Source organism: Elgaria multicarinata, chromosome 7 (genome assembly GCF_023053635.1).
Source record: "Elgaria multicarinata webbii isolate HBS135686 ecotype San Diego chromosome 7, rElgMul1.1.pri, whole genome shotgun sequence".
In the NCBI taxonomy this organism is placed as follows: Eukaryota; Metazoa; Chordata; class Lepidosauria; order Squamata; family Anguidae; genus Elgaria; species Elgaria multicarinata.
The window spans coordinates 104,521,407-104,545,664 of NC_086177.1; the positions used below are offsets into that span (position 1 = coordinate 104,521,407).

General features: G+C 45.5%; 1 protein-coding gene across 1 annotated transcript in view; it reads right to left on the reverse strand.

The window, feature by feature from the left end:
• ZFAT (zinc finger and AT-hook domain containing) overlaps positions 1-24,258 on the reverse strand; it is a 116,326-nt gene that overhangs the window by 37,877 nt on the left and 54,191 nt on the right. The window contains exons 8-11 of the mRNA XM_063131164.1: positions 17,421-17,508; positions 14,901-15,050; positions 10,639-10,812; positions 7,117-7,205 (exon numbers count right to left, since the gene is read on the reverse strand). Coding sequence (XP_062987234.1) covers positions 7,117-7,205; positions 10,639-10,812; positions 14,901-15,050; positions 17,421-17,508 — 501 coding nt within the window. The remainder of the gene's footprint in view (positions 1-7,116; positions 7,206-10,638; positions 10,813-14,900; positions 15,051-17,420; positions 17,509-24,258) is intronic.

The window sequence follows — 24,258 nt, forward strand, 5'->3', positions numbered from 1 at the left end:
GTCTGCAACAAAAGTCACACCAATTTAGCAGGCAAACAAGGCACATGCTCTCTGTTTCTCCACTAAATTGGCGTGATTTTTGCCACCTGGTGACAAATTTGGTGGCAGCAGTGGGATGCAGCTGCCGGTGGGTATTTTGGGAGGGGCATTGTGGCTGCCAAACGCTTGGATGTTGCTTATCCCTGGTGAAGTGCTTGAAAGCCCCTTATTGCATGGCGCCATGCTATACACCACACATGGATTTTGGGCACAGAGAAGTACACGGCCTTCAGAGATTCTGCCCACAAATCAGCACTTGGGGGAAGGAAGCGAGGTGACGTGATCTATTTACCTGTAAGAATATTGTCTTTCATTACAAACACAAAGGAATTCCTTGCCTGGGAGCTGAAGCTCAGAAATACCACCGTTCCTTAACTCACTTCAGAGCTAGTCCAGCTAAAATTGAATCTTATGCTTTGCAAAAATTAATCACTTCACAAAAATCAATCACTGCAGACGTCCTACAAAATTCCCTTTAGAGACCTCAAATAAATCCATGTAAATAGGTTTGCTGACTAGAATATTGAGCATAAGAACGCATTAACATTTTCCAGACATGGTTTGAGTACACAACAACTTGGAGAAGTAGTTATTCACTTTCCTGTTTTACCAATGTGGAATTGATGATGAAGATAAGGGAGGATTGTAAATCAGGGCCCAGCTTTAAACTCCCTTCTTAGCAAGGTTCTAGAGAAGGTGGCGGGTTCTTAAATCTAACTAATCTTGGAGCATATGGATTATTTGGATCCATTTCAATCTGGGTTTAGGTCTGGTTTGGGGACAGACACAAGAAGTTACATGTGGGTTGTGTCTTGCTGCTGCTCAATCAGGAAATGTACCTGCAGTTTTCTTAACTTTCTCTTTCTAGTCTCTAAATGCCACATCATCACTCAATCTACAGAGGCTTAGAGTCCATTATTCTCTAAACGACACACCGCTACAGTCTTAATCCATTATTGCCAATGAGAAGAGAATGCTGTAATGTATGCTGGGAGTTATAGGAAGTTTTCTTCCTTCACGCAAAGGCTGTGCGGAAAAGACAGGTTGCTTACCTGCAACTGTAGTTCTTCGAGTGGCCACTTGTGCATTCACACATACGGGCTCTACGACTGCACGGAGTCTCATTTCGGAAAGGACCCATATGTGTGATGCGCAGAGAACATGAAGAAAAAATGGCGGATAGCACACAAAATGGCTGCCATGCTTAGGAATTCCGAATCTTGCACAGCCCTAAATATTATATTGACCCAATCTCCTTTTCCTGAGTCTTGCCAAACTTGGGGGCAGCCTTTGTTTGGTCAGAGTTCTTTGGAAGAAAGGAGAAAGGTTCTTTGGTAGAATTTGGGGGAATATTTCTGACTAGAAAGAGTTATGGGGAAGCAGCAGACAGCACAGCACAAAGGTGTTGCCAAGGCAAAACTCAGTGCAAGTTCTCTGAATCTGACCGACTTTGAGCACACGAAGCCGCTTTGCTCAATGCAGCATTAACAGAGCAAGTAGCCAATTCATCTTTCTTACCAGCCTCTGTGCATGGGCCCTGGGAAGTCTCTCTGCCTCCCAACTGACAGCCTAAACAGGCTGAATAATCACTTGGATTATTCCCATTTTTCCCCAGTGGATCTGAAAAATCTACTGAGAGTGTTTGCTGTTTGTGCACAAAACATTCGGTTTCTTTCACTTCTAGCACAATCCTTTGCATGCTTACTTGGAAGCAAGTCTCACCGAGTTCAATGAAACTTACTCCCAAATTAAGTGTGCAAAGGAATGCAGCCTTTAATGACTGTCATAAACCATAAATCTTTCTGATCTTTTCTATCCGTCTGATACATTTATCACTCATTTCCCTCTAAATGCACTTTAAAATTGTACAAATCTCTAGTTCAGGGCTGTTGTCTGCAAATATAAAAAGTCGCCATTCCAAAGGAGTGTATTTCTGCAGCATAATTGAAATAAAATGAAAGACAAAGGTTTAACGTACTTTTCGAAATATATATCTATGCATTTATTATTTATAATATTATGTTTTATAGATGTTATGAGCTGCTTTGGGGGCTCTGTCTAAGAAACGGGAAACAAATCTACAAAAAGAAAAAAATTCAAAAAAAAATATATGGAAATGTGTAAGAGATCACAAAGGAACCCAAAACGAAAGATACCTTGTTGGGGACCACAAAGCCCGTACATAAATGTTAACTTCTGTTTATCAACCTGTGATGACTCAATGGCATTTTCTGTAGCAGCCTTTCCCAACCTGGCTCCCTCCAGATGCTTTGGACTCTAACTCCCATCAGCCCCAGCCAGCATAGCCAACGGCCAAAATGCTGGGAGTTGTAGTCCAAAACATCTGGAGGGCTTTTGTTCGGAAAAAGACATTCTACAATATGTGCGTTGCTGTAGCTCATCCCTACGGTTCTTCTCTGTGTTGTTTTTTCTCCCAGCTTGTCTTGCCTACAAACCCTATCTATTTATTCATTTATTTCATTTATATCCCCCCACTTTTTCCTCCAAGGAACCCAAGGTGGCGTACATAATCCTACCTTGGTTCTAGTCCCTCTGCCGTATTCCTCAGCACCATCTGGCCACTGTTCAAACCATCCCATTTTATCTTCCCAACTGACAACTTCATTGTACACTAAACAAATAATTCAAAGTTCTCTCAAGCCATTTAACTTGCTGGTCTTTCCATCCTTTAATCAAGAAGCCGCATTTCCCAGCCTAACAGATTCCTCCACTCTTGGCCCTGCACCAGCCATCACGCACGGCTGATAATAAGTTCAAATGACTCTGAAATTAATCTTGCCCATGAATTGTGCATTTACTAAAAGCCACAGAAATTCCATACAGGCAATCTTGGTATGCATCCTTTTACCATCCACCAGTATAAAGATCAGATGGAATGTAACGCTTCAAAAACGGTGCAAAATTGTAGCATCTACGACCTCCTATGCTGGAATGTACATGAGAAATACAACTTTGTTCCCATTTATGATGGCTTTGATCATTTGCTAAAAAGATCTTGATCTAATATCTTTAGAGCAATTAAAGAATTACAAAAAAAGAAAATATCACCTGATCCTTTCTTACTAATGTATACAAAATCTGAACATGACTGATGCCAAGAATTGTTAAATTACATATGGTAACTACAGCTACAATTCTTTTTTGGTATGTATTGGAAAACTATACCACACATGCCTGATCTCATCTCATCTCATAAGCTAAGCAGGGTCAGGCCTGGATGGAAGACCACCTGGAGATACTGGGTGCTGTAGGCTAACATATTATGTAAGAAATAAGGAAGAAAGATGCAATCACTTTATTGAAAATTGGTTCTAAGACACACTTTCCCCCCCATATAAACATCTCTAAAAATGGGGTGCGTCTTAGAATTGCGGGTTTGTCTTAGGTTTTTTTATTTCTGTTGGTGGTACTGAAATTAGTGTGCATCTTACAATCGATGGCATCTTACAATCGAAGAAATACGGTAGTAAATTATTGGAACAACCAAGTAATTAATATATATTTAAATTTAGTATGATTAATGACAGTGTAATCTTATACATGTCTACTCAGGAGTAAACTCCGTTGAGTTCAGTGGGACTTGCACCCAGATGACTATAGGATTGTAGCTTAAATTACAACAGTGCACATCAGTAAGTACCAGTGGAGGGGTATGTGTGTGTGTGTGTGTGTGTGTGTGTGTGTGTGTGTGTGTGTGTATACGTGTGTTTTAGCTCCTTCTCTGATTCTAAATGGGAGTTACACAACAGAACGTTCACACTGAAGTTCTTTCCTTATTAGTAGGGCTAAATCAGGAGAGGTTCCCAGCGGATTGTTCATTAAATCATGACAGAACGGTAAGCTGTTTTCTTTAAAGACCAAATATTACATTTCATTGTAAGCAAGAGCAAAGCCAATTTTTCATCTTCCTTAATAATGATAAAAGTTCTGGCTGACTGCAAGTTGCTTTATTATTTCGCAGTGTTATCTGCCTTATAACTTTTGAGTACAGAGCAAATTAAAGATCTACATGAATAAACTGCTCTGAATTCCATCCTGTGGTGGCTGGACTAAAACGAGCAGTGCTCTAAGTCTATCAGCCATAGCTTTCCCCACTTGACTACGGGAACTGAAGAACAGCAGAAGAGCTGTTGGGCTTCCTGAACCCCCATATTTTCTCTCCCCCACCTCAACTCCCCTCTTGATATCCAATCATCCGATTCTCTTACCGTTCTCTAAAATCCCCCCTCTCCCTCCCTCTGTTAAGGAGGGTAACCACATGCAAAGGAGGACTGGGCTCCAGTTGCTGGGGAACTTGGGTAAGGTTGTGCTGTTGCGCCGTGTCCTTCTTGTTCATCCCTGGCCAATGGCTGGTTGGCCACTGTGGGAACAGAGTGCTGGACTAGATGGACCCTTGGCCTGATCCAGCATTAGGAGACTTCTTAAGTTCTTATGTCCTTTTCCATATTTTGAATTGGAGCAGGGAAAGGAGAACTAAATTCAAACCGCTGCTTATTTTGAAGAAGAGAAAGGGAACATTGGGTGGCTTTAAAAAATGAGGGTCATTTAAACACCATACTAAGGGGCAAGATCCTCAAATTGTAACTGATGCTCAGATGGGCCAGAAAGAGGTGCATAGTTAAACCCAGACAAGAGTTGCCCAGAGCAGTAGAGACAGAAAACAGGAATTTAGGCAGCGGCTCAGCTTTTATAGATCTTGGAGAGCAGGGATTGGCCTCCGGTGTCAGCGGACTGGGAGTTCAGGCAAGCTGATACTAGTTAATGGCTACTAGACCTAATGGCTATGTGCTACCTACAGTATCAGGGGCAGTAAGCCTATGTACACCAGTTGCTGAGGAACATGGGTAGAAGGGTGCTATTGCACCGCGTCCTGCTTTGTTGGTCCCTGGTCGACAGCTGGTTGGCCACTGTGTGAACAGAGTGCTGGACTAGATGGACCCTCAGTCTGTTCCAGCAGGGCTCTTATATTCTTTGATTATTTTACGGAAGAGGAAATTTTGGCAGGTGCAACACTTCTCATCCCTACCATATAAATTAGCAAACAACCCTGCTCACACACTGCTCCTTAAATCATATCAGTTCTGAGATCAACACCTGAGGCCCTGATCATCGGATATTTGGCTCATGGGCGCAAGAGAAAGGACCTTTTCTGTAGTGGCACCCAGATTCCTGAACACATGCCTGGGAGAGTCCTATCTATCTCCACTGTTGTTTGCTTTTTGCACTGCAATTGAAGGTGCATTTATCTCAAGAGACATTTTGCTGTTCTCTTGAACGTGATTTGTTGATGCTCCTGATGCTGCAGTTTTTTTGGGGGGGTGTTTGGATGATCGCTATCGTGGCTGAGACCCCTGCCCCCACACGTGCCGCACACGTGACTGCTATTTGCATAATGCAGGGGGTCGTCTGAACACCTCGCTGAACCCGGAGGACCGGGGGTGGCTTGGTACCCACCGTACAAGCTCTACCGTACATCACGGGCTGTAGGGTGGGCACAAAGCTATGCCCGCCGCACGGTGTGCTGGGTTCGGAAAACCTGCCAACCTCCGTTGCATCACAACAGATTATGGCGACTGCTGGGCAGCTTGCGTAGGGGAGCAGGGAGGGGCCACAATAGCTACCTTTTCCATCATGGTCGTCTGAAGCCAGTCTTTATATACTGCTCCTTTGTTGTTGTATGCATGTTGTTCTATACTGATTTATTACTGCTTTGTATGCTGCTCTGATTTTTCACAGACAGGAAAGCGAGATAGAATTGTTTGAACTAACTTATCCAATAAAACAACTGTCTTGTTTCTATTTGCCCCCCCCCCACCCCCTTTTCACCCAGCCATCGCTCTATGGTCCTGCATGTCAGGTTTCTGGGTGAGTGAGCCAAAAAAGTGACTAGAGGTTTTTCTGCCATTATGACACATAAGGAGAAATCCAGATTAGCTGGTGGTTTTTTCATGGCCAAAGTGATTATTGCACCTACAGTTAGGTGACTAATTAAGAGCAGCTGGAATGGTTTGCTGACTCACAAAGAGTGTGGTAAAGCTGATGTAATAATACCACATGGTAAGAATGCCACTAACTGATTGGCTCAAAGGACTATAAAGAAGAATATGGACGATGGATAGTGTGGAGAAGAAGGGTTAGGTTTAGAGTAAAAGTCATTGTGTATATTGATGTAAATATCTACTGCTGCACAGCCACGCTGTAATGATACTGCACAGTAAAGGACTTAGTTGAGCACCACTGATATTTGTCTGTGTGGTCTTTCATCTTGAGATCAGGTTCTTTGTTTTGACAGTGGACTTCCTGAAAAACTCTGCTTGTGTGAGTTGTATTCTGCACTAGCTTTAAAAAGTGCATTACTATACTTACCACATCACTGCATTCATTACGCTGTCCTCCTTCTCCCCCACCCATTGGGAAGGAGCCAAGGCACAGAGACAGGGCACTTGCTTGGCATGCATCCGTCCCAGGTTCAATCCCTGCTTTCCTCAGTTAAAGGATCAGGGAGCTGGTGAACCTGAAAGACCTCTGACTGAGATCCTGAAGACCCTCTACTTAAGTGTAGACATATTTATTTATTTAAGGAAATACCTAACTGCAGGCAGAAAGCCTCTCAGACTGGCTAACAATACTGGTTTGACTCAGTGTAAGGCAGCTTCAAACGTTCATCCTTTAGATTCTCTTTCTCTTGACTGCAGGCCTTGGTTTGGATTTCAAACTCTTGAGAACACTTTAGGCGTACCTAGTTTCTTGTCTCTGACCCCATTTGTGTCTGGTTTAAAATACAAAAGTGGACAGCTGTAAAATATTGCACTGGCTGCTTCCAGCCCAGAATGAAAGCAGGTTAACTTCTTCCTTGGGTCTGCGTAGTTCTTACAGAATGTTTAACCACTCCCACTTTAACTTCTGCCTTGGCTTAGAGACAACTGAATCCTGATCGCATGGCCTTAAGTTCAGTTTGCCACAACGCTGGCAGTGCAGCCGTCAACGAGCTACACCCAGAGTCACTGTTTGGTAACACAGCTGTTCACAAAACCAGGCCAGCGGCAGCCTTCTTACCTTGAACGAAGCATGCTGCTCCATGTGCCGTAGAAGCTGGGGCTTTTGAGCAGCGGTATAATCACACACTGTGCATTTGAACTGCTTTCCTGAAACAAAAATCCAACCAATTCAGATACAAAAGGTGAGTTCTATTAAACAGAGGGGAAAATAGAAGGGGGGGAATAAAACAGGGTGATTGTATGATCAGCAATTTCTCTCAACTGTACTTAGATGGCTCGGGAAAGCAGCCTTTGAAATCAGCTAAATGTGTTTATCTGTTCAATTTATTTTATTTTATTTATTTATTACGTTTTTATACCGCCCAATAGCTCTCTGGGCGGTTCGCAAAAATTAAAACCATAATAAAACAACCAACAGGTTAAAAGCACAGATACAAAATACAGTATAAAAAGGGATGAATTGGGAGATTGAAATGACCTGAAAGAGAGTTACCACCCCTGGCAAGAAAAGGAAGGACCTGTTGCTCTTTTAGCCCACAGTTTCAGAGGTCACAGGGCTTTTCTCTGGATAATCTAAGGGGTTAAGTAGTCGTGATATGGGAGGGGTTTTGTTTTTGTTTTAATTGCAAAGCTTTCACAGAGGGAGGTGGCACACTGGGTTGAGACAGCAGCATTGGGGAATAGGGAGTTTTAATCCTTCCTCTGCAACGTTTTCCCAGTCGAATTCCACCTTTTGACTTTCATCAGCTCAGATAGCAAATTCAGGGGCTGGGGAATTCAGATTGGGCAAATGGTGCTTAGGAAAGAGTTAAATCCGGCCCTTCCCCAACACCAGTTCTCTGATCTGTCCTGCTCCTACCCCTGCAGCTGCTTTAAACTTTAAAACATTTTTTAAAAAACAACCAACCATGGGAGATGCTGACCACAAACCTCCTACATCACACCTAGTTTGGCCCCGAGATATTCAAAGCCAGGATGGGGCTGAAATATTCTTGAATTCCTTGTTTATGTACATACATTGTATTGTGTATGTTAGTTCAGCTTCTCAGAACAAAACACACACTGGGGTAGCCGCTGCATCTTGATTTAATAAACAACAACAACCCAAAGTCATTTAGGGCACAATCCTATCTTCGTTTCGACAGAAAAATAAATCTACAATTCTCAGCATTCCCTAGCCAGCACTGGGTGTTGTAGGACTTTTTTTCTCTAAGCATGCATAAGACTGCATTTTTAATAACCCTGAACATGTCTGTAAGTCTTGCAAACCATTCCCTCCTAAGCAACCCTTTGTAATATTCCCGTCGCCATCATTTATTTATCTGCTCAGTTTTGCACTACCCAATCCTTGAATGCAGAGCAGTTTACAAAACTTAAAGTATCCATCTTGTCTCTTCTTCAGTGCTAAATTGGTTTGCCTTTTCTCTTCTCTCTCAGTATTTTTTTTTAAAAAAAATGTGTTAAAATCCGAGTATGATGAAGGCATATTTAAACCTGTACAGAGATCTGTTCTACTCCTGCCCCTCCTTTATAACCAGGACAGAGAGATGCTGTTTGAAGTCCTTTAAAAAAAATAGCTGTCACAAACTTAAAAGGGAACCCAAAAGTGCAAGTTGAAAAGGCAAATCTACAGTAACTTGTCAAGAAAGCGGGCTTCCTTCTCTAAATTCCAAGTTGTTCACGAAATTTGGGAGCAGCATATATAAAAGATGACAGTTTACGCAGAACAGAGCAGAGAAAAGGCTTGATGTTTAAAATGTTCCCTGTCTAAATGAACTAAGGAAAAAGCCGGGCTCTGGGGTAGGAATCCTATGGTCCCTAGGCAGAGTAGGGGGGAGCATAGGATATTCCTGGATCCAAGGCCAGAGAGAGCACTACAACCTCAGACCCAAGAGTGTGAGGCCTGAGCTCCCCTCAACTCCCCTCCCCAGGGTCATAGTTAGTGCACAGAAAACCATGCCAGCTGCCTCTATGAGCTTGCAAACATGAGCTTGGGGAAGAGAGAAAGGGGACATTCTGTCAGTGGAGATGGGAAGAGACCAGGGTGGCCAGCTTACAAAGAATCCTTCAGCTGCTCTAGCCTCCTTCCCTTTCTCTGTGCAGAGCCCCAGCTGGAAAAGCAGGTTGAGAGGAGCACGGAGGTCACAATTGCCTCCGTGCTCTTCCTTCCCTGTATAGGATGCCTTTAACCTCTGAGTTCAGGGGCTGATGGGACATCCCTGTAGGATGGCACCCTGAGCTACAGGAACAGCTGTAAACCCAGACACCTGGCTTCTGTACAGCCTTGCCACTCTGGGTAAAAGAAAGGAATAAAGAAGGCAAGGACGGAGCTTGCAGGTTGGCCTGTGAAGCCTTGAAAAGGCTGGCCAGCCAATATTGGAAGGAGGAGTCTGGACCAGGTGAACACTGTGTCTGATTCAGCAAGGTAGCTCTTACCTTTCCTGTGCTCATATATTCAAACTAGGTATCAAACACGGCACATGAGTTTCAAAACGCACAGTTTCTATGAGGGATATTTGGAAATCTTTATAGAGCTTAAACACACACACGAGCAAAGGCGATAGCTAGTAATAGGGTGTAAGCAGAAAGCATAGTTGTAGAACCATTTTTTTACATGGCCAGGAGAGGGCAAGGGTGTGCATAGCATCCAGTGACCCAAGTTCTGACACATCTAAGGGCCATTTAATTACTCCGTGTATAAGGCAAGATGTGCAGCAAGGTGTACCGGGATTTGCACCCAAGCCATCTCAACTCCATGGATCAGCATTACCTCACGGTGGTCAGGCAGGCGCCAATACTAGGCTGCTTCCAGCGCCTCTTGAAAACAACTCTTTTCCAGGAAACATTCCTCAACTACCAGTCACTTTTTTATTGGTCCTTTGTTTTTAAATTTAACGATTTTAATTTGCTGCTTTTAATCTTCTTTCTTTTTTCTATCTCATCCCTAGGTGCGCCACTCCGGAATCTATTCTTGATACCTACATACACCAGTTGCTGGGAGAGTGTTGTTGCATTTGTGTGTTGCCTATGGGTTCCTGGTCAACAGCTGACTGGCCACTGTGTGAACAGAGTGCTGGACTAGAATCATAGAATAGTAGAGTTGGAAGGGGCCTATAAGGCCATCGTGCTCAATGCAGGAATCCACCATAAAGCATCCCTGACAGGTGGCTGTCCAGCTGCCTCTTGAATGCCTCTAGTGTGGGAGAGCCCACAACCTCCCTAGGTAACTGGTTCCATTGTCGTACTGCTCTAACAGTCAGGAAGTTTTTCCTGATGTCCAGCCGGAATCTGGCTTCCTGTAACTTGAGCCCTTTCTTCCGTGTCCTGCACTCTGGGATGATTGAGAAGAGATCCTGGCCCTCCTCTGTGTGACAACCTTTTACGTATTTGAAAAGTGCTATCGTGTTCATAAGTGGTTTTTGTGTGTGTGTGGTTTCTCCATATGGCGAGCATCATCTGAATAAGTGCTAAGCAAGGTCATTGGTCACACGGCAAAGACCTTTCCAGCTACTACATGCCTGCCTTAGGGCATTACTTAGCATCCTGACCAAACTTTCAGACCGGGTGAAGAGCTACTTACCATCCGCCGTGTGGAGGAGTTTGTGGCTCTTCAGCGTGCCTTTCGATTTGAACTTTTTCCCACACATATCGCACAAGTGAGTCTTCTCAGTGCTGTGGCGGTTCATGTGAGCTTTCAGGTTGCTTTTGCTGCGAGTGGCGTATTCACAGAGAGAACATTTGAACGGCTTGACGCCTAGAGGAAGCGGAACAAAAATGGATCAATAAGGTTTTGTGAAGCCATAAACAAAGTCATGAACCCTGAAAGCACAGCATGGCTTATGGGTAGTCATAGAAATTTGCTGGGATAGGAGGAGCAACCAGTTTTGGTAAAGGTGTTTTAGAACGGCTTCAACCCCCCCCCCCCCCCAAATCACTTTCATGTGATGGAGGTCTAGGCTGAGCGGTGACGGGAGAAACATGTTAAACCTCTTACTTTGCAGGCAGGGTCCATTTTGCTTCCATTATGAATAGCATGTCTAGAGGGGGGCTGGATTGCAATGGTGGGGGGGAGCAAAGAGTTAAAGCACCATGTACATTGATGGTGCTATATAAATAAATAAATAAATAATAATAATAATAATAATAATAATAATAATAATAATAATAATAATAATAATGTGCCAACCACCACCAAGCCACAGTCCTGATTTGGCTTAGGGGACCCCATGCTAGCTATTTAATTTAAAAAAGAAACAACTATGAAAGTGTGAACTATGGCTGGACCCAAAGGTGCTCCTTCCATGGGCATTTCTGGCCTGCAGGCCCCTGGAAGCAGTACCCTGCAACCATACCACGACCGGCAGACCAGGCTACCTGTACATTGGATACTGCCCATTGTGACAAACATCATGCCTACTTTGGCCCTAAAATAATGCATGTTCTTTCCCTGTGTATCTATGCCTTCCCTTCCTCCATTGCCTCCCTATGCAAAAACCTAGACTGTTAAGTTCATGGAGAGGGCCTTGCCCATTTGTACTCTGTGCCGTGCCATGCACTTTAATTGAATCTTATGATAGGTAGTTAAATATACCATATGGCTGGATAACAGCAAAGCATTTTACCTTTTTCTGTGTGCTAAAGATGTTTGGAGATTTGTCAATATCCAGAACTGAAAAATGCAGCCTTTGTTTAGATGACAGTGATAATTTAATTTAGCTTTCTGCGCATAGAGATGTTTTAGGAAAGATCACTCACTGAACTAACTGTGATTCATTAATTCACAATCAAAAGGGGTTCAAATATTAATTACTGAAGAACTCTTGACTTCTCTGCTGGGGCAGAAAATCACAAAACATGTAGTTTTGAACTGAATGAGCCGCAAACTACTGATTTACATAAACTTTGCTTTAACTCCAAAATAAGATTCAGCAAGAGACGTCCACAGGCTGTCTGGTGTTATGCGCTGCTTTCGGAGTTGTAAAACAACAAAGGGAAGGGGGAAATATACGGCATGTCATTTATCATGTCACAGAAACGATAAATAAGAAAAGCAATAAATAAACTTAGCAGCAGGGATTAAAATGTAAGTCCTATGCCAGAGGGGACTATGTTTGTCTTTTACATTGGACAGGACAGACCTCAGAGCGAGATGGTTAACAACAGCATGAATTAAATTGATTTGAACATAGTATTTACCACAGTGGTAACATCTGCGTTTAACAGAGGTATACATGGTATGTTAAAAGCCAATCCCGTTAATGCTGCAGCTCAACATATCACTTGGAAGCATCTTCAATGAAACTTATTTCCGGGAAAGTAAGCTTAGGTTGCAAATTCCAAACTGTGTGTGTTCCTCCATCCCAGTTTTATGATGGTGTAAAACTCTTCCACGTACTAGCTAAGAAATAACAATTTTTTTCGCCAGATAATGGGCAAGATCACACATGCACATTCATTACTTGATGGCTTCAACATGAATCATAGAACAGTAGAGTTGGAAGGGGCCTATAAGGCCATTGAGTCAATGCAGGAATCCACCCTAAAGCATCCCTGACAGATGGTTGTCCAGCTGCCTCTTGAATGCCTCTAGTATGGGAGAGCCCACAACCTCCCTAGGTAACCGATTCCATTGTCGTACTGTTCTGTGACGACCCATCACAGATCTAACTTAGATAACTGCAATCACCCTTTGTTACTCGAATGTGATCATTTTCGGGGAGGTCAGTTCACAATCACCTGTCATTGGGTGATTCCAGACGAGGCTTTTATTGAGAAAATGCACTGTGACATTCACGGAATTTTCCAGGGGGTCAAGACAACGCTGTGATCAATTTGTAGCCTGCCCATTTCCCCTCCAATGCTACATCCATCATTTTTCTTTCCAGAATTTTTTTTTTTTTAAGAAAAACAAAAACAAAACTATGCCTTTTGATTGGTACCACTAGGAGCCCTCCTTCTTGAAGTACCCGCTGTGTTAAGAAATGAAGTGAACTTCATATATGGGGTTCATCAGATGAGCGTTTTAGCGCACGCTCACTGCTGCCCACTCAGTTTTTCACACGTCCTTTAGACGACGACGTCCGCCTCCCGCTCACCTCCCGCTCCTTTTTACCTTTTGTCACAAAATGGACGCCTTTTAATCCAACTTTTTTTGGGGGGGAAGCGAAACGTGCCGCCGTTTCCTGCTGTATGCAGGAAAAGCAGCGCGATAAAAACGGCCCCTGAATGGGCCACGTGGTCTTTGTTTACTTCCTCTTTCTTCTCCGGGAAGAAAGAGGAAGTGATGTGAGACAGGAGCCGGGGTGGAGAAGTGATGGTAAGGGACCGCGATCCCCCCCACCCCCATTTGATGACGCTGTATGTGTGAACCACCCCCTAAGGCTAGAAGACTAACTTGCTCGCATGGGCAGAAGAGCTGAGGTAGAAGGAAGCAGCCCTTTGCAAGCTTCCAAAGTATCTGACTGCTAGGGTGTGTAGCCAGAAATGCAAGCCACTTACTTTCCTAGAAAGTGGTCATAGAGCATCAGATTGGTAACAGAGGGTCAGCTAGATAATAAGAAAATACATCACTGCATTTTATGTAATGAAGCAGATACATGTTTTAAAAGTAGCTGCAGGGTACGTAATCAGGGTCAGTACTAGGGGTGTGCCCGCTCCGCTCCGCCCATACTCCGCTCCTCTTCGCCGCGGAGCTCCGGCTCCGAATCGGAGCTCCGCAGCGGAGGGGAGTGGCACCAGGTAAGGCCGGGAGAGGAGGGCGGGAGGTTTACCGGGCCCTGCCGCCATCGCCGCCCGTGAGGCGACGGTGGCAGAGCCCAGTAAGGGACCAAGGGAGAGGGGGCCTTACCTGCCTCCGTCCGCGGTCCGTCGGCGTCTTCAATTGAGCCCGCGGTTCAACCAGGAAGTCTGGGCGCAAGCGGCCCAGACTTCCTGGTTGAACCGCGGGCTCAATTGAAGACGCCGACGGACCGCAGACGGAGGCAGGTAAGGGAGAGGAGGGCGGGGGGGGGTATCGGGCCCTGCCGCTGTCGCCGCATGGGCGACAGTGACAGGGCCTGGTAAACCCCACTTACCTTTCCGGCGGAGCTCCAGATCGAGGCGAAGGATCCGCCTTCACCTCGATCCTCTTCGCCACGCTCCGCCAGCCCCCCAATCCTCTTCGCCTCCGCCTTAAGGGCAGGCGAAGCCCCCCGCTCCGCTTCTAATTCGCCGGTCCGATTAGAAGCGGAGCACATCCCTAGTCAGTACCACTGTGCACTGGGTGGAGGATGGGAATTAACCCTCCTACCAAAAACAGCAGCTGTATACCACAGTCCTGGCTGTATACCACAGTCCTGAACCTTATTATTATTATTATTATTTTATTTATATAGCACCAAACCCTGCCGCATAGGCTTACATTCTAATAGAATCATAATAAAACAATAAGAAGGGGAAGAGAATGCACCGAACAGGCACAGGGGAGAGTAAAACTAACAGTATAAAAGGAAGATCAAAATCAAGTTCTAAAAGCTTTAGAAAAAAGGAAAGTTTTTAGCTGAGAGCTGTTCTGGAAGAGCGTTCCAGGCGTAAGGGGCAGCGGAGGAAAATGGACGAAGCCGAGCAAGGGAAGTAGAGACCCTTGGGCAGGTAAGAAACATGGCATCAGAGGAGCGAAGAGCACGACTCCCTTTCCTGACCCCCTTTCCAATGGCTGCTAGTAAAAAGAACAAAAAAGAACAACAACAGATGCCTAACGTACAATCACACATTTCGTCAAGTCTGCCCCTAACTGGAGTGTTCACATGTCAGCAAATGACTACGGTTTTTAAATAGGCCATGCTCCAGCGAAGCCACAGTTACCTTCATGGGCCCAAATGTGACGCTGAAGGTCTGATCCATTCTTCATGAAGTAGAAGTTGCAATAGGGGCATTTCACCGCTCGTTTCCCAATCAGCCCTTTTAGCTGAACTCTCCTGCCAACAATCTCAGAGATGGTGTTCATAGAAACCTCTGGAGGTGGGGGGGAAAGGAAGAGGCACATCAGAAAAAGGAAAGGAAAAAATAAATAAACAAGCCCTAACCTTCGGGGAGCACAGGGCGCGGATAAATAAAACATAGAATATTTAGATTGTTCCTTGTTGTGTCTTTTAAGTAGCTTTCTTTTCGTGTGCTTTTTTTCCCCCTAGGTGAGATTTTACAATCTAAGGAAATAGCCTCATTAATTTATGGCTTTTCCAGCACAGGCCATTGCTTTTGTGTGCCGTGTGCTTTACTGTTTTAGTGACAAATTAGAATCTGGTTGCGCCATTGGTACAGAAACAGTTTTTTTCCGGCAGGAAGCATTCTCAGGTGGCCAATACCTAACAGGGCAGCTCCGCTAACCAAATATTTATGAGCTTCAATCCTCTCAGAGAGACACATAACATTTGTTTAAGGTTTCACCCGGGATTTCCAGAGGAGTTGGAAATATCCGAGCAGACAGCTTGTTCACAACGGCAAATGGCATGAAAATCCAGATGTGATGTTAAAATCGCTAGAAATAAGGGGGGGGGGAGACTCAGTGGTTCAGTCCCAACCCTGTGCGATAATCAACCTAATGACATGTCTTTTAAAAGATGCATATGCTGAGAGTATTCGATATGAGCGTTACGACATAAAGCGTGCACTGCAGGGAATTCAGGACTTGAACTGGGAACCTTATGGACTGACTGTGGATTGCATGTGCTCAGACCCTTGGATCCCTCTTCAGGCAGGAAAGGAACAAAGGTGTGTAGTATCAGCTCCTGTTCACGGCAGACAGTATGAAGCCCATGGATTAGCCAGATGTCAGGCCTCAGCAGGGAATCTGCTCTTGGTTGTTGGGTGTCTGAGACAAGGGCATGTTCCAAATAGGCAAGGCTGAAGCTGGAGCACACAGGGCCAGAGGCAGAGGGGTGGCCACGGCTCAGGATATGGAAAATAAGTGAAGCAAGGTGGAGCAAGGCAGGACTCCTTGCTCTGGATCCCGAATCGGACTCAGAGCCTGAAGAAGTAGACTAGCCAAGACAGGAAGCAGGGGAGGAAATTCTCCAAGAATCTCCAAGAGTCAAGGAGGAATCTTCCCAGGAGCTTATCAAACAGGAGGCCCAGGCTCAGAGGTCATCCTCCTCCTCCCTGGGAACTCAGTCGTTGTTGGAGGGGGAAGGGAACATCAGAGCTGACAAATCCCAGAACCTGCTGCAGGGTCAAGCAGGCAGAGTTAAGAGCTGGTGGGAAGTGGTCCATTAGACTAGCCGTTTGCCAGAGGTTACAGGTTGAAGACCTTCCCTGAAAGTGGGGTCCAGTAAAAGCCTGGCAGGCAGGGTGGGAAACTATCCATTTAGTTGGTAGGCAGCTGCCTTGCTTTGTTAGGCTAATTAAGCTTAGAGGATAGCTCTTAGCATTCACACTCCCTTCAGGTGTGAAGAGCTGTTTATTTACTGAATAAAGCTTCGTGGATTGCATGGCAGACCTCTTTACTGTCTCACATCTGGGTGGGAGGGCTTGGAATCACAACAGCAGCAGGAGTTTGCTGCTGCTACTTGTAGCCATGAAATGGTCAGGATGATGGGCCAGCCGTGGGTCCAGAGCATGATAGGCTCAGGAAACCACAATTAGATTGTGGTGCCAGCTGACAATGACTGCAACCTAGGTGACACCTTACACTGCAGTTAGCCAGCCAGGTTTGAAGAAGTGGCAGAGCACTGGTGGCACTGGAGGCAAGACCCCTGGGGGCCTTGGTTCGAGACACTCCCTTTGCCCTATCACTTCATATCCATGCCAAGAAAAAACTATTTGCCCTTTTGGTTTCTGCACATCAGAATGCTACGAATGCACTCAGAATGCACTCTTCAAATACTTAAAAGGTTGTCACACAGAGGAGGGCCAGGATCTCTTCTCGATCCTCCCAGAGTGCAGGACACGGAATAACGGGCTCAAGTTAAAGGAAGCCACATTCCGGCTGGACATCAGGAAAAACTTCCTGACTGTTAGAGCAGTACGACAATGGAATCAGTTACCTAGGGAGGTTGTGGGCTCTCCCACACTAGAGGCCTTCAAGAGGCAGCTGGACAACCATCTGTCAGGGATGCTTTAGGGTGGATTCCTGCATTGAGCAGGGGGTTGGACTCGATGGCCTTGTAGGCCCCTTCCAACTCTGCTATTCTGTGATTCTATGAATGACATAGTAGCAGGTCCAGTAAATAAGATGGCCACCTTAAGCTTTTCTACCTCTCTTCCATGTGCTAATAATGATGATGATGATGGTGATAAGGAGCAGACACAACTCCAGTCTATTATTTAACCTGGGCCATGCCTCCGCCATTACACTTCATTAAAAACCATCAGCACAGCTTATCTTACCTGGGTGGTTTGTCTTTATGTGCGATTTTATAAGTCGGTCTTCAGAAAATGATTTCTCACACACAGGGCAGGAATAACTCTTTTTGTCCTTTAAAGGAAAAAGAAAAGATTATATTATCAGTTCATTGAGCTGATTGCTAAACTCATTACATGCTGAATAATATACGGCTCCCAACAAGGTGATAACTGGAAGGCTCAGATGCGAATTTCAGCTGGCGTTACGAAAAGCGAGAGCAGTTATCGTGATGAGGCACACCGAAGGAAATTCAAAAATTAGGCTTCGTTACCACATCGGTAATCTCAGAATGATCCACAGTTTTGATTTATAGTTGGGGAGCGGGAATTACAGCGGGGGGGGGGGGGAGGGGGAGACATACATGAACTACTGTACGTCTCCAAGCCAAAAGCAGAGACTTTTTACAAGTTCTATATGAGATCAAATCTACGTATGCAGCAAAATGAGACGTGAACAAGGTTGGAGAATAGACTTTATTGATTTATACCTTGCCTTTCAACAGGTCCCCAGGGCTCACTTGAGTGTAGCTGGGAGATTATGTTTTTGAATGCTCCCCTACCCAAAAACCCAAACAAAAGCAATTTCTCTGCAAGTAGGAAACAAGCAGGGCAGGGAGAAGGCAGAGCTAAAACCCTTCTCTACTCTGAGCCACAAGTGAGAGCTTGCAGGAGCCAATCCTACAAGCCCCATCCAGGTCTGTGGAATCCCTATCAGAGATTGGAGATAACATGGGCATTCTTCTCCCTCGCCTCCTTCCAAAGCCTCCAGGTCAGGGGGTGCAGCTTAAAGAGGGCCCTGCAATGGATGCCGGATCCTCTGTGGGCCGGATTACGCCCGCAAGCCAGATGTTATTCTCCCATGCCCTAGCAGTCTACTTGCAGGGATGGTTTTTTTATTGATTTATTTTGATTATTAATATAGGGGAGCATTCAAAATTTAATATCCCATCTGCAGCATGAAATCACACAGCCCACTCTACCACCTCCTTCTGATCCAGCAAATAGCTACTCACTTGGTCACCAGCAGCACTGCGCAACGTGGCCTCCACCTTACCAGCAAGGGCATTTTACAGAACTTTTCTTTCTTTCTTTCTGGCCTCACAGGGCATGGGTGGGCCGTCAGAGACTTTGTGGCCGTATATTATTACTTAACATTTTACAGAAGGCTAATCGTATGCTGGGAATTTTACCAAAGGCAGAAGTGACAGGATTCTTGCCCACTAAGCTGACAGCTTCACTCTCTCTGCCTCCCCTACAAAGTAGTTAATTCAAAAAGGAGCTGTGAAGTATCTGTATTCCTGTGCCAACAGCATACTGCCCTGCAGTGCTATGTAGATGGTAGCCTCACTGTCCAACAAGGCATTAGGGAAAGATGCTATAACACAGTCTTGAAGGGCCTGGCTCTGCTAGCGTAGCTGCCAAGTCAGTTGGCAACTGCCCCGATTAAACCACCGGCATTGAAAAGCAACCTTACAAGTCTAAGGGCACATTCACATACTCCAGTGAGGTGGTAGCTATCCTGCCAGAAACACATCACTTGCCTTCATTCATATGATCATTCTGCCTGAGCTAAGTGAACCCACCAGAAGTATCTCCACACACCTAGGTATCATGATTCCACACCCTCCCTCCCACCGAAATGTGAGACAACAAAGAGATTCGCTGTGCAATCCACAAAGTCTTTCTTCAGTAAAAACAACAACCAAAACACCTCTTCACACCCGTCTCTTTGAAACCTAATTAGTCAAACAAAGCGAGGCAGTTGACAATCAATTAAATTGATGGCTTCCCATCGTTCCTTCCTGAAAGGCTTTTACCAGACTCCTCTTTTAGGGAGGGTCATAGAATCATAGAATAGCAGAGCTGGAAAGGGCCTACAAGGCCATCGAGTCCAACCCCCTGCTCAATGCTGGATAAGCATCTGTCAGGGATGCTTTAGGGTGGATTCCTGCATTGAGCAGGGGGTTGGACTTGATGGCCTTGTGGGCCCCTTCCAACTCTGCTATTCTATGATTCTATGATTCATACAAGAATGAGCTACAGGCCTCTCTCAGGGGTGCCACTGCCTCTGCAATCACAACTCTTCCTTCCAAGACGGTCCTTACAAGCCTTTAGCAGTGTCATGTTCATGCCTGTTCCCTCTGGCATTCACACGTGCTGGCAAGCTGACACGAGACACTCACCTCAGTGAGACTTCTTTTATTGAGGAAATCACCCAGTAGGCAAGCTTGATGGTTACAGAGTATCCAAAACACACTTAAAGCTGAAGGATGGTTAGGAAGCTTTAGGCTCTTTTTTCTGAAACGATCCTTAAGGCAAACACTCGGAGGGGGGGCGGGGTGAATAGGGTACGCCAATAACAGCTTTTGAGCTTTTCCAGATGCTGCATACGCTGGCTCCTCAAAGGGACATGGCCAATCTCCTAAAATGAAGTCCCAGGAAAGGTTGCTCTGAGCCATCAGAGCTGGGCAGAGAGATCTGTCGTGCACTTGTCAGTCTCAGCCTACCACTACTGAGCTGACCCTGTTACCATGACTTCAGGAAAGGTTAAGCCTCAGGCCCAGAAGTCTCATCCTTCTGCTAAGGCCTGGGAACTCCTTGCCACCTGAGTCTGGGCACGGACACAGAATCCACAGCATATGCAAGTCCAAGTCTAGGAAAAGCCTCACTACTTTTCATGGCACAGTTCTTAGATATTCAAAGTCCAAATAGCAAAGCGTCCATGCGCAGAGTGCTTTCCAATTCCCAACCGGAGATGGAATCCAAAGCAGGAGGGAGGTCAGGTGTTGCGTCGAGAGATGGAACCTAGCAAAGCTTTTTTTCAGTTTTGCACCAGCCTTTAAGGCCTCTTCAAAGCTACTTGACAGACAGGTCCTCTGACCTGTAAACCATGCCCACGTGCCAAAAGGGCGGGATGTTACAACCCACTTCGAAGAGCGGCCCCCACCTTTTCCAAAACATTCTGAAGTTCCTAGAGAACCAGCTACTTCAAGGCCGAAGCAAAGGAGTGAACCAGCTACTCCCATGGGAACTGCTTACAGAGATAAGCTTGCATGGAACATTTGACATTCTCAAAGCATTGCCTAATAAATCTAAGCACTAGGTACAAGGCCTATACCTGACAAGCAGGCAGCTGAAAACTATTCTGATTATATGGGCACGGCTGAACAATTGCCGAGGAGAAGAACTGTTCCGAGAACAATTCTTGGAATTGTTGTAGATCGCAAGCTGAATATGAGCCAACAGTGCGATATGGCTGCAAGAAAGGCAAATGCTCTTTTGGGCTGCATTAATAGAAGTATAGCTTCCAAATCACGTGAGGTACTGGTTCCTCTCTACTCGGCCCTGGTTAGGCCTCATCTAGAGTATTGCGTCCAGTTCTGGGCACCACACTTCAAGAAGGACGCAGACAAGCTGGAGCATGTTCAGAGGAAGGCAACCAGGATGATCAGGGGTCTGGAAACAAAGCCCTGTGAGGAGAGACTGAAAGAACTGGGCATGTTTAACCTCGAGAAGAGAAGATTGAGGGGAGACATGAGAGCACTCCTCAAATACTTAAAAGGTTGTCACACAGAGGAGGGCCAGGATCTCTTCTCAATCATCCCAGAGTGCAGGACATGGAATAATGGGCTCAAGTTACAGGAAGCCAGATTCCGGCTGGACATCAGGAAAAACTTCCTGACTGTTAGAGCAGTGCGACAATGGAACCAGTTACCTAGGGAGGTTGTGGGCTCTCCCACACTAGAGGCCTTCAAGAGGCAGCTGGACAACCATCTGTCAGGGATACTTTAGGGTGGATTCCTGCATTGAGCAGGGGGTTGGACTCGATGGCCTTGTAGGCCCCTTCCAACTCTGCTATTCTATGATTCTATGAACCCTTATCCAATACTTTTGATGACATTATCGGATGTCACTTTCATTTTGCCTGCTGTTGATTGTGTATATTACGAGCTGCCGTTGGCACACACTGCGCATAACCCATAACCCTTGATTCAGCAGTTCTTGCAATTGCATCTGTTTCTGAGGTAGGCACCCATGTTCTCGAAGACAGAAAGTCAAAGAAGTCTACAGCCGCCCCACAACAGGCCTGCTCTACTGCTTTCTCCCACCAAATGTTATACAGAATGGATTTCTGGGCCATTTCATTCCAGAGTCTTCTTGCAGAATAAAGGGGAACTAGATGGAAAAAGATTCCAAGTCCCAAAGCTATTCTTTCTCTTTACATGTTTGTAAATGCACAACAGGACCTGAATGGTTCAGAAAGCAGAAAATATGCAGAAGTATATTATAATTCCAGAGCTAATAATTTCAAAGCCAAGCTGATGAGTTTGAGACTCTAACTCAATTTTGAACATATGGTGTTAGAGCGACAAGGGCTCCTGGGAACCCTAACCGCCTGGAAGTGACATGGTGCTGTGCTTCTGCAAATGCCAAGGTTTGCTTCTGGAAAAAGCAAATGCCAAGAGGCAGAAAGATAAAAGGGGGGAAACCCCACATGCAAATCTTGCGGAGAAACAGCAGAACATGAAGCAAAGTTCTCTCCACAAAGGGGAAGGAGGAACTGCGATCTGTGGGACCTTCCCCCAGATACAACATGGGTATATTTTCTTTTCTTTTTTCTTCCCATGGCAGGGTATAGGTGTTTAAGAGTATGCGTTGTCCAACCACACCTGAGGCCGAAACAACTGCAAGTTTTAAACAGGACCTTAGCTGAACATTAGCAGGCATCTTCTTGTAACAACTAAAGCAGGCAAAGTAAAAAGGCAAAAGTGAAATAAAAACCAGTACCCCAATTCCCGACACGCAGTAACCAGCTAGTGGCTTTTCAAGCAGTTATAGTCCCCTCCACAGAGTGGGTTTTAACTAATGGTTGTTAAGAACGTAAGACGTGCCCTAATGCTGGATCAGACAAAGAGTCCATCTAGTCCAGCACTCTGTTCACACAGTGGCCAACCAGCCATCGGCCAGGGATGAACAAAGCAGGACATGGTGCAACACCACCCTCCCACCCATGTTCCCCAGCAACTGGTGCACACAGGCTTATTGCCTCGAATACGGGAGATAGCACACAACCATCAGGGCTAGTAGCCATGGATAGCCTTCGCCTCCAGGAATTTATCCAACCCCCTTTTAAAGCCATCCAAATTGGTGGCTATCACTACACCCTGTGGTAGTGAGTTCCATAATTTAACTATGCGCTGTGTGAAGAAGTACTTCCTTTTATTTGTCCTGGATCTCCCACCAATCAGTTTCATGGGATGACCCAGGTTCTAGTATTTTGAGAGAGGGAGAAAAAGGTCTCCCTGTCCACATTCTCCACACCATGTATAATTTTATACACCTCTATCATGCCTCCCCTTAGCCACCTTTTTTCCACGCTAAACAGTCCCAGTTGATGTAACCTTCCCTTGTAGGGGAGATGCTCCAGCCCCTCCAGCAAGGACTACTGGTACCACTCCAACTATTGCCAATTCATACAGAATACTGCAAACTGAAAGCGTTGGGTGATCTTTAATCTTTTCCATCTTATTCAAATTGTACAGCTGGGAAACAAACGCTGGGAAACAATGACAAGCCCTGAATCTAACAATGGATCGATTCAGAGAGTTGATCATACCAGAGCGTGGGCTTAAAAACACTGCAAACACATGCAGATACACAGGTGGGTATGGTACCCTCTAGCAGAGCGGTCAGGTTGGTTGTGCATCCGTATTATCAGTTGACCTGTGAATCCGCATTAATCCAGAAACAGCAGTAAGAACCAAAACCTCTATCCTTGTCAAACAACTTTGGGGGCTGGGGATGAGTTGGGAGACATTTACACAGGGCTCCCGCCCACCCCTACTCCACGTTTGCTGGAAACTCTAGGACAGAGGTGCAGAACTGCTTTCAGTCCGAGGGACAAATTCTGTTTCAGAGAAGCTTTTGGGGGCTGCATTCCAGTGGTGGGCAGAGCTGAAAGCAAAAGGAGGAGGGGCCCACAAGAACACGGAAGCCACAATACCAAAAAATATCCACATATTTGTGCTTAAAGCTCTTTCTTCTAGTAACTAAGCCTTAAGAGACGCATTTCAACTTTTTAGCATTTGGGGAAAAGGGACTGCACAAAAGTTGGGGAACCATCTGATGATTCGTGGTTGGGGGAAAGGGGCGTGGCCATCCAGAGAGCCGGACTGGAACCCCAGGAGGGCCAGATTTGGGTCCCGGGCCTGAGATTCCACCCCCTTGCTCTACAGTCACAGGGCAGGAACCTCAATGTTCCAGAAAGGCAAGTTCTTCATATTCTATAAAGTGACACACACACACACACCCCGCTGCAACCTGAAGCACTATGGTGTTTTGACAAGAGGCAAAGGTTCTTTTAGGATTCAGGAGCCCTAAGCACACAAGTGGATAGAAGTCAAAAGGTTTTATTTTCTAGCAGGCAAAAAGATATAAGGAGATACAAGATGTTAAGCAATATTCGATTGTTGGGAGCTCCAGGAAGATGACCATGGAGGAATTGAGCAGGAATTGAGCACTGAGCAGGGGGTTGGACTGGATGGCCTTGTAGGCCCCTTCCAACTCTGCTATTCTATGATTCTATGAATCCCAGTCAGACGGCCAGTGCACAGCACCATCTGCATCAAAGGTCCCCGTGAGCAAGTTCCTGGGAACTTGTATACTTGAGAGCTACATGGACTACATACTGGTTGGCCAGTACACCTGGTGTGCTGGTCCACTCCCACGTTCTTACTTATTCCTCCAAGGCCATAAGCCTGAGCTGGTGGCCATCAGACAATACAGATAACTCTGGTGGGCCATCCTTAATAATAACGCCTGG